Source organism: Dryobates pubescens, chromosome 2, assembly GCF_014839835.1.
Source record: "Dryobates pubescens isolate bDryPub1 chromosome 2, bDryPub1.pri, whole genome shotgun sequence".
Lineage (NCBI taxonomy): Eukaryota > Metazoa > Chordata > Aves > Piciformes > Picidae > Dryobates > Dryobates pubescens.
Genome location: NC_071613.1, coordinates 26283191 through 26294373, shown reverse-complemented (window position 1 = coordinate 26294373; position 11183 = coordinate 26283191). Strand labels below are relative to the sequence as shown.

At 41.9% G+C, this 11183-nt stretch overlaps 1 protein-coding gene across 1 annotated transcript in view; it reads right to left on the bottom strand.

Moving 5' to 3' along the window:
- PCNT (pericentrin) overlaps window positions 1-10263 on the bottom strand; it is an 87193-nt gene extending 76930 nt beyond the window's left edge. The window contains exons 1-6 of the mRNA XM_054172543.1: window positions 10157-10263; window positions 4465-4650; window positions 4309-4320; window positions 2791-2841; window positions 1815-1994; window positions 275-418 (exon numbers count right to left, since the gene is read on the bottom strand). Of these exons, the coding sequence (XP_054028518.1) occupies window positions 275-418; window positions 1815-1994; window positions 2791-2841; window positions 4309-4320; window positions 4465-4650; window positions 10157-10210 (627 nt within the window). The 5' untranslated portion in view covers window positions 10211-10263. The remainder of the gene's footprint in view (window positions 1-274; window positions 419-1814; window positions 1995-2790; window positions 2842-4308; window positions 4321-4464; window positions 4651-10156) is intronic.
- Window positions 10264-11183: the final 920 nt, after the last annotated feature.

The following is an 11183-nucleotide window of genomic DNA, read 5'->3' as shown; positions in this document are numbered from 1 at the left end:
ATAGATTCCAAACCACTAACGAGATTGGGCAAAATTCCCCAACAAGGGCTAAACTGATGGATAAAGACCTCAAAAACTTCACACACACAAGTAGAAAAATGTAAGGACACTTCCAGGGCTCCTCCTTAGCAACTGGAGAAAACTCTGCCTTGCCCTGAAATCATTTTCACTGCTGCACTGCAAAGTGAACAATGAAAATTATGTGATAAGCTCAGTAGGTTTTTACATTTGTATTCCAAACCTGTTCTTATTCTCTCTGTAAGGAAGCACAAACCTGATGTAACTGAAGTTGTAAATCATGGATCTGACCAGCTACATGTGAAGTCTCCTCCTGTAGGTCATCCCGATCCTTCTTTGTCTGTTGAAGGCAGTTTGTTAGTTTCCCGATGACTTCATTCTGCTCTTGAACAGTAGTTTCCTACATGGATCACAAGAAGTCCACTTTTAAAATTAAAATACCCTTAACATCCTGGGAAACCAGTAAGTTTCCTTAAACCAAAGCTGTTAAGAGCCTACAGGTACACTTAAGTTTTAAAAAATTTGCACCAAATGACCAGGGATGTTTGTGTTCAAACACAACTGCAGGGGTGATGAAGGAAGCATCTTACACTGATTCCAAAGAGATGACAAAGCTAATCAAAAGTGACTTTTTAAACAAATGATAGGATAACAGTCATGAAATATGCCTGTTACTTATGTAAAAGTAATCAAGTTTTCTACAGGACACAATTAATATTTAGCATCCCTAAATTGTTTCCTTCTTTTCAGCCACATGACAGAAAGTTAATGAGATGAGATATATTAATCCTACTTTAAGTTAATCACATTAATCTTTTCAACTTAGTTCTCACCAACAGGAAATGTCTTTGTTTCCCCAGTCCTAGAAGGAGAAAAACAACATGTAAAGGGGGAAGTAACTGTTCTTTGGAAGCACCTGGTAATTTACCTTCACATAGAAATGCTAAAGAAAGGGAAGTCAGAACATCATCTTCTTTTTTTTTTTTCTTTTTTTTTTTTTTAATTTTGGGTAAGGGACAAGTATATAAATAAAGTTTAATAAAGTTTAACTTCTCCTACTTAATTATTTGCCCATACCAAAATGTCCACCCCTAAACCCAAAAGCCACAAGTATAAATATTCAAAAAGCGTGAATGATAACTGTGGGGGGCAGGAAGGAAGGTCATTAGGAGATGGTGGTGGTGGTAGCAGTCTCTGACACCCCGTGTAAACATTTGAAAAGGTGCTTAGCTGCATCCATAAAGTGGTTTTAAGGCATATCCACAGAAATATTGACATCTCAATATGTAATTCCTTGGGGGAAAGACAATACTTGGGGGGCAGACATTTCCCACCATGATCTTCATATACAATATATATGAAGTCAGTATTTATGAATATGCAAGACCCATTCTTTTACATTAAGTCCCTACCTCAATGTGTGATTAACTATATTTAGCTTAGTGGTTCTTAGAGGTTCTCTTTATAAAGGGCCACTTCTCAATAAAGTAAGAAAAATCTATCAATACAAACCTACCAGGAAGTGCCCAATTATTTCTCAGCAGAAGGGTTTAACTCTACATTTCATAAAAACTCTCTAAACATAGTAACAATTCAAATGTAATTTTATTCTCACTTGATTGAAGCAATATGAAGTCCTGGGCAGCAGTGAATGGAAAATTTAAGTACTGCTTTTTGCAGCCTGCCTTAAGAAGGTGCTGTACTTTCCAATCAAAACAGTACTTTTGAGTTTTACCTACTAAATACTTTTAGAATAAAGTAATATTATTCCCATTATCTAATTCTGTGAAACATACCTGAAGCTGCATAGAGTCTCTGTGTTGGGTAAGCTGTTCCTGTAGCTCATCCATCTGAGCAGTGAGTCTTTCCACTGCTTCCTGCTTCTCCAGAAGTCTGTTCTCCAACTCAGCTATTCTGTCCTGACACATCTTAGCATCAAGCTCAGTATATTCTGCAGCAGAATTTATCGTAACTTTCTTCATAAAAGAAACAAAAATGTGTTCAGTCACTAAAACAATACACTATTTATGGTTTGAAATTTATTCTGAATATAAATTCAGCTTCAAGCTTAAATTCTGGGCAAATTCTACTTTAAAAGTAATTCAATGTTGGGACTTAGTATTTAAGAAAAACAGTATACATAAAGTCCTTAATTCTTTAAAATATTGTTTTTAATAGACAATATATTTTCACATGAACTTTGGGAGGGGGAGGGTACACAACAAAATTGAGGCTTTTTACAACCATCATTGCTGACTGGAAAACAGTACATTCATAGGAAAAATGATAATGTAACATTCTTGTCTTAAAATTAAATTCAAGTGTAAGCAGCTATTGCAAATAAACATTCAACATAACTCTGAGTTTCTATGGACTTTAACTGCAAAACAAAGAGAGAAGCTGCTCCAATCAATCCTGTGGTTTCTCAGGCACAATATTTTCAGAATTCTCACAGAGGAGACAGTACCTTGTATTTTAATTTTTTTGTTTTTATGTATGAAGCCATTAAAGAATAAACCTACTTTTCAATTTAAAACACTGTTCACATGTCTCTGAATAATGTCTATGATTTCACTAAAACCAGTTCTCCTAGCACCCAATTCTGCAGGCAGTGCATGTGCCTGTTTTAAAAACCGTAGAAGTGAGATTGCATCACGTCTGTCGCAGTTGATTACAATGCTCAACAGCTCATCATTTTAGCAACCAATTATTGTCCTCTTCCTTCACACATATATCATATTTTTCACTAGAGACACATTCTTTCAGACTTACTTCAGCCACAAGATGCTTCAGTACATGCCAGTTGGACAAGTCAGCACTCCCCTAGTAAGTGAACAAATAAACACTAAATCATGGTCATTTCAGAGATGAGTAAGGAAAAGCTGAATTATTTTGCAAACACCCTAAGCATATGAGCCAGAAAGGTCCATGCTGCAAGACAACACACCAGTGAGACAGAAAGGCTGACTTTAACACTAAACTCAGCTGATCATCCAAGGTCAACTGAATGAAGAAAACGTTTTTTTAATTTCTACTCAAAAATTTAGGGCTAAGCCTCACCAATGAGATTGATTTTTTTATCTTCTGCTTTTGTGGTTTGCAAATACAGTTAATCACTCTTTATTAGTGAAGTAACTGACAGGACAGGAGATTTTTTTTTTTTTAAACAAACATACTATGAAATCATTCAGACAACTAAAAAACCAATACCATTTTCTGATACATATACTTACTTGCCACTCACTAAAGAGAAAAGTGACTATTTAATGAAGGCAATACATAGCTCTCCCTGTATTTTGAATCTGCATGAAATAGTTTGAAATGACTACTACCGCCCTAGGGGTGCCCTCTCCACATAACCTACAAAGCAATTCCATCTGCTTTACAAACCAGCTATTTTGACAGAAGCTGTCCAGAAGCAGTAAGTGATTTTTGGTTTTTAAGTTCATATGAATATAACGACACTGCTGTGGTTGAGTGACAAAACCCTATATGTTTTTTCCTTAGTGCAGACAGCTTGGCATGGTTTGCTTATTTTTATTACATGACAGAAAGAAAGTATTTACTTGACTGTCTAACTCATAGCTGATATAAAAATCAAAATCTTGCCTGTGAGCTGAAGCAAGAAAGCAACTGCTTAATTCAGGCAGATCAGTACATCTATTAGCACATATCTAGTAACCTCAAGCTATGTTTTGACATAACTACATTTAGAGGATTACCAGTACAAACATATTGAAATACATCAGGCCCAAGCAGAGTCACAATTTAAACAAGGTTGTTAGAGCATGTAACATCTATGCTGGTTTTACAACGGCCACTACGATTATGCTGGAACAAATTGTTTTTGAAAGCACATTTGAGCTAGCAAAGTGAGACAAAACCAAACAAAGCCATGCATTATAAGATCCCAGCAGTTTTGCTCAATATGCTATGCCTCTCAGTCTGGATGTGCCTTTTCATGGAGCTACAGCCACACAACCAGAAGTCTGCCCAAACTAGTTAATGGCAATGAAACTGTGAAAGACCTTAATTTAGCAGGCTAACAGCAGACAGCTCCTTGGCAGTGCCAGATGTCCAGTCCACATAATGGAAATAATTTTTCAGTTATTTGCATCACTTTGTAAGAGAGTTTACTATTGCAAGTGAAAATGCAACAATTTACTTACTTCTCATGGTTGGCAAGTTAACAGTGCCAGACAGCTAATACACAATTTAGTAAAACAATCACCTGGAATACTTGTATCTCCAGATAGAGTGCAGTGAAATCCAAGAAACAGTAAGATTTACCTCTGTTGTTGTCTCCAGCAGGTTGGAGGCTTCAGCCCCGCTCTCCAGCAGGTTGGAGGCTTCAGCCCCGCTCTCCAGCAGGTTGGAGGCTTCAGCCCCGCTCTCCAGCAGGTTGGAGGCTTCAGCCCCGCTCTCCAGCAGGTTGGAGGCTTCAGCCCCGCTCTCCAGCAGGTTGGAGGCTTCAGCCCCGCTCTCCATGCCCTTACCAACATCTTGGGCCGCTAGTGGGTACTCTTCCTTCGGAACGTCATGCGTGTGGACAGACGAGCCCTTCCTCTTCGACGTCTTTTTCTGCGGCTGCGTGACGTTGGTTTTTGTTTTTCGCTGTCTGTAGTAAGCAAGCTGTGCAGAAAAGATTGGAAGAGGTAGAGGGAGAGGTAAGTGAGAAAAAAGTAGCAGGACCACAAGATTAACACACTCATGGGTGATGAAGATCCTATTGTGACAAAATATATACATCTGCAGGAAAACTGTTTTATCCTCCTATTTTCTACACATTCAGAACATATTGCATAACTGTACAATTAAGCAAGAAATCTCATATCAGTACTAAAGACTCATTTCAATACAAGAATCTCATTTTACTCAGTGAAACTTTGTGTGTCAATGACAATCCAGAATAACAGCAAGTCAGATTGGCAAAGGAGCAAGTTGTTAATACACTAGGAAAAAATATAATTGGCCAGTCTTTCAGCAAGGCCAGCAAAGACAGTAACTCCCTGTAAATGTATCTAAACAGATCTTTTCCAGCATAAGCTTTAAGATTAAAAATTATCGGAAGTGAATCCTCATGCTCCTTCCCTGCCACCCTCTTAAGATAAAACAGCAAACTTTCTAGCCAGAAAGCAGCCTACAGTACATAAATAGAAAATCAATTAAGCCAGGTCATTCTCATTTCTTCTGTTGAAAAATCAGATGCTCTACTTTATCAGACTATCACAGCCCTACAAAGCACCAGGGACTTGTAAAGAATGTCACTGGCAGAATTGATTACCCAACTTTCTTTAACACCTTAAACAGCTTTAAAAGGATTATCATATTTTCATTTCTAATATTGTGTTTAGGCAGCGATTCCAAATAAAATCTCCCTCACAACATAAATCCAGACATCCTTCTCATGAGATAAAAAGTCTTCTCCAAGGTTACAACCATCAGTTATCAAGTGCACCGTTAATACATCCTTGTGATGAAATACAGTCAAATGATGACAGGCTGTAAACATAATTGCCAAGTTCTACTGCAATACATATAAAAATCCACTGCTTGCCCGCTTGGTTTTCCCGTAAGACAGTCACCCTGCAGAAAAACCTTGTCCATTTCTTTTAATTCAACTTGTGAAAAGGATTTGGTTCAGTCTTCTCTCCTTAACATCCATGCCATTTCAGCAACTTCTACCTGATAGCTTAGCTTCTCAACAGATAAATGGTTACACTCCTGCTACACTCAGCAGCCTGTTTTAAAAGCCTATTTGTAGAAGGACATCAGTTTCTTACCAGCAGTTGTTTATGTACAAATAACTTATTTTGACAATTATGTTCTGTGGTTCCCCTCGTTATTAATACTGAATGCAAGTTAAACAAAGATTGTCAGGTACTGTGTTGCCCTTTATGACAAGCAAAATTAAAAGATCAATAAATAAAGCTGTAGTGAGACAAATATTCCCTGAAAGCAGGTGGGTATTAACTCCAGCACTTACTGACAGCAATGTATGTCAAAAATAGCTATTGTACTAATTAACCTGACAACATAGGCAAAAGGGACAGGAAGAATCCTGCAGAAAAATGGAGAGCAAAGGAAGCTGCTGAAGCAGGGAAAAAAGAAAAAGAGGAGCAAAACAAGCAGAAAAAGGTGAAAAAAGGAAAGGCAGAGAGAGTGGCCAGCACTGAGAGCAGTTAATCATTTCATGAAGAGAGAGAAAGTATTTGACATTAAACTTCCAAAATTTGCCAGGACTGAACATCTAAATGATCAAGAATTTCAATAAGCCCTGCTCAAAGAAAGCAAGACTTATTTCACTCCATTTATATGCATTAAACACATGAAATCACAATACATATGCAGAAATATCCAACTACACCAAAACACTATGGAACTACTAAGATTTTTTTAGTCTATGAATGTGTCTAGAGTCAAACTCACTCTATAGACTTAAAAAGCCACCAGACAAGGAAGAGGTCCATTGAGGGAAATTAAATAGTTTCCCAGAATCACAGGGTGACCCAACAAGCATGAGATTCAAACCCACGTGTGCAGAGCACAATGGATTAGCAGTCCATCGTCTTTACCACTCGACCACCTCATCCCTTGTTTCCAAAGCATTTAATCAGCTACGTAAATTTAAGTGTCTTTTTAAGAACATCATCAGAGATCCAATAACAATGTGTGTTAATACAGAGAGAGCAAGTAACACTGACTCTCCCCCATCCCAGTGAGATCCCACCATGCCCTTTTTGAAGGGTCTAACATTCAGTTTGCATTCCAGTAGCACATGCAAAGGCAAAAGCTTCATTTTCAGCCGAAACTTAGCGTACCACATGAACAACAACAGCACTGTCCATCATAGCATCCAAAGCAGAGCATCTGGTCTTTCTGCAAGTACCAATATACTGCAATTTCCTTTCACCAGGAGTCAGTTAAAAGTGGCAACTGCAAGGCACCTCAGAATTTGCACAGTCAGCACCATACAAGCACCCCAGAATGAAACCAAGACCGCCAAGTTTTGTGCTGCATGGTGTAGGGTAACTGCCCAGCTTGCTGGGTGACATGAACACAGACTAATTTAGCGCATTCACAAGAAAGGTTAAGATGCTTGCAACAAAGAGAGGCTTATGCTGCCTCTGGAGGTGGAGATCTGTTTCTCAATCACTACTTTGGCTATCAGTATTGCACTTACTAACATGGAAGTCTGAAGTACTTGGCATAGTCAGTCCTTAGCTGCCAAATCATCGCAACTTCCAATTAATACAACAGTTGGAACTACTATTATATTTGGTGATAGCTTAAATGCATTTCAACAACAGAGTTTTAATTCCTGTATGTAAAAGAATAATGCAAGTACCAGTTTAAAGAAGGGAAAATCCACATTACATTCCTCTTCCAAGACACCATTTATTAGACTAAAATAAAAAAAAAAAATCCACAGCAGTTCACAAGTCCAGATACAAGCAGTATCAAACTCCAATCAGCATGACTGTATAGGTTGCCACAAGCCTGGTTGCTACAACAGAAGCCTGTAACACACAACTAGCCTAACGCTCCTGTCCCCTGCCATTGTGAGCACTCTCACAGTGATGTGGTGAGACAATTTAGGAAGCTGATCTGAATAAATACTGAACAATTCTGCAGTGTTGTAGGCCTGCACCACAGCAAGGAAATACTGTACCTGCTCACAGTCACTTCTCCCTTTCAAAACTGCATTTCTACTAATGAGGAGGCCAGTACAATGGAGACGTACAAGAAAAAGAACAAAAAGGAGAGACATTTCCCTCCTGCCTTATCATGTAAGAGCCTTCAAAACCAGGAGCTATCCACAGGAAGTTTCTGAAGCATGTTACAGTCCAGCAACCCACCTATTCAGCAGCATGACCACATCCTACTGTGCACACGAAGGATTACACCAAGACCAAACGTGCATTTACTCCAGTAATCGCCCCAATATGCATTCATTCCATAAGTTACCTCCACAACTTCAGGTATACAAGTACAAATACAAAATGAGGGCAAGCACACAACTAAACATGGTAGAAACTGGATGTGAGCATACTAAGGAAGAGGCAGCTCATGTGTTTGCCCTTCAGACCCTAACATACTATCTTAGTGTTTAAAAAGCCCCAGTGGAGAGTGCTTCCATTCATTTGTCCAGGTGGTTTTTGAAAAGGTCCGGTGTCCACAATCTGCTGGCCAAGTAATGGATCTCTTGGATATTTTAGTAAGCAGAGGAAACACTACATCTACTGTCTTTATAAACTCCTTCCTCTCCTCACAGGGTACCAGGTGTGTGACACCATGCAGTAGCAACATTGATGGGGCTGATACATATTTTTTTTACATAGTATGATGACAGATATTTAGCACATAGTTTAAAAAAATAAAGGCAATACTGGCTCTGCACATGACTTGAAACATAATGCAAGTCCCTACTTTTTTTAATGGCAAACAACAGCTGTACAACAGGTGGGAAGTAATAATTTATTCAAGGCAAGTTTAACATGTTTTTCTAGCTATAAACAGACGCTGCAGCTAACATAACTTTACAACCTGAAGAACTCCTGTTCTCAAAAAGATTCCTCTCTCAATATTAACCCAAAAATTAATCATTTTTCAACAGGGAATTGTGTTCACAGAGCCCATAACAAGGCTGTGTGGGCAAGCTCATGAGGAGCTGCTAAACAGGAGTCAAATGTGTGACAACCATGACAGCATCTGGGTGGGACAGGACAGGAATAGAGGAGCTGTACTGTCCTACCATCAAGCTACTTCAGGGCATCCTCAGACATAACTCTCCATCCCTCCCAGTAAATACCTTCTGCACAGCACCGGGAAGAGGGAGATGAAACAGAAACACAAACGTCTACTGGAAAGATACACAGCTCTAAGCCGCCTCTGATCCCACTAGCTAGACTTCCAGACAGGTCCCCGGCAGAAGGAGCCATGCCCCTGTAACTGCGGAAGAAACACGAGGAGTGATATCAGGGGTGAAAATTCTGTAGCATACTGCGGAGAGATAAAACCTGTCCAAATCTTCTAACACCCTGTTCAAATCTTCTAACACCCTGTTCAACCTCAGCTATTCCCTTCCAGCTACAGACCCCTATCCTAGTCTTGCTGGGATGGAGAAAACAGGGAAAAGATGTAGCTCCAAACTGGCAAAGCTTATTCAGCAACAGAGTCCAAGAAGGGAAATATGACAATAACAGCTGAAAAAACAGTGGATGTGCTTAATTAAAAGAAGTTAGCTGACGAGCTTCTTGAACATCATTACCAACCAAAGCAGAAGTTTTCATCAAAGAGGCTTAGCACATATCAAGTATTAATCACATTGTTTAAGACAGTAATTACTAAGAGAATATTACCTTTATACATTGGTTACATTATATGACCTCTTTGCACAGTTCCATCAAACTACAGCTAGCTGGAAACAAACCAACCCAATCCAGTTCTCAATAACCCACCCGCAGATGCAAGGGAAAATAGACTAGTCACTGAAGTAATAAAACATGCAACATCTGTTCTTAGGGATTCTCATCTGGAAATAGAATATTTCCACAACCAACTCTGTGGAATCCTAAGTAAAAAGAGAAGAACAGAAAAAAAGCCACCAACAAAAGCATCACTACCACCTCAAAAAAACAAACAAACGAACACAACCAAACAAAACCCCACAAAGAAAGAGAACTTGAGGGAAGATATATATATACACTACGTTAAGCTACTCTTTACTCATTGAAGGCAATGTTTATACACTTTTGTTGGAATTCGGCAAAGCTTCAAGGCACCCTGCATTCAGGAAGCATTGGTAGACACGCTTATTTATGACATCGCTACACTGCCCAGGTAAGCCCCTGTCGCCTCCTGACACAGCTGAGATCTGGCAGCACTCAGCCACCCGCACCCTCGGACTCGGGCTTCGTGCGTGACGCGGATCCCACCACGCACCGAAGGAAAACCCGCTGGCGCCCCGCCGTGGGGAAGAAGTCCGGAGCAAGCAGAGGAGATGCCGCGGGAGGCTCCAGGAGGCAGGGTCCCCTCAAACCCCCGGCTCGGTGCCCGGCCGGGCAAACCCCAGGACGTTGCGGACCAGGCCGGGGCAGGCGCAGCCCCTTCCCACATCAGGACTCCCTCCTCTCACCTTGGCCCTTCCGGCCTCCACTTTCTGCCTCCGCGACTCCTCTTCCGCCTCCATGCGGCAGGTAAGCCGGGGGCCGAACGGCGACAGCCAAACTCAACCCACACCCCTCCCAGTGTCACACCGAAGGGGACACAGAAGTTTCGCTCATGGCCGCCTCAGCGCCTTCTCCCCGCCCACCTCGGCGCCACCGCCAACCGCGAGGCAGGGGCGGCCAGCACTGGCCAATGAAGAAGCAGGGGCTGTCCCTCCCTCCCGAGAGAGGGAGGAAAGCTCTTCGGAATTGGCTGGGATCGCTGCACGGCAGAAACCCGCCAGCCAATGCCGACAGCATTCGTTAGCCTGGCCCCTCCTACTCCCGCTAAGTGACTCCCGGGATAGACAGCGCGGGCGGGAGGCTGCTCTCTGCCCCGCCCCTCCTCAGCAGCCGCCAATGGGAGAGGCAGCCGTACGCCGCCCGGGCTGCGCTGGGTGGCCAGTTTCAAACGGGCCGCCAGCCACGACGCGGCTCAGGGTAGGAGACAGCCAATAGGCGGCGCCGCGGGAAAGCTGACCCGGACGTGGCCTAGGGATGCTGAGGGGCGGGCCTGAGCGGCAGCGGGTACCTGACTTTTTCTGCCCACTTGGGAGTCGCCTTTGGTGGCTCGGGTCGAGGCTGGCGCTTACCGCCAAGTGGGTTTGTCTATGGGAGCCGTTCTCTTCCATCTGTCTGCCTCTCCGTGACTGGTTCAGGCGCTGGCGTCCTGGTCCCTAGCCCAGTTGGAAGCAGAGGGGTTGAACATCTCTTCTATGAAGACCGAGAGAACTGGGACTGTTCAGTCTTGAGAAAAGAAGGCTGAGAGGGGATCTTATCAACGTCTGTAAATAGGGTGGGTGTCAAGATGAAGGTGATAGTCTCCTTTAGGTGGTGTCCAGTGACAAGGAACAACGGGTACAAAGTAGGACACGGGAGGCTCCACCTCAGCCTGAGGAGACACTTTACATTGAGGATGATGGAGCACTGGAGCAGGCTGCCTGGAGAGATCGTGGA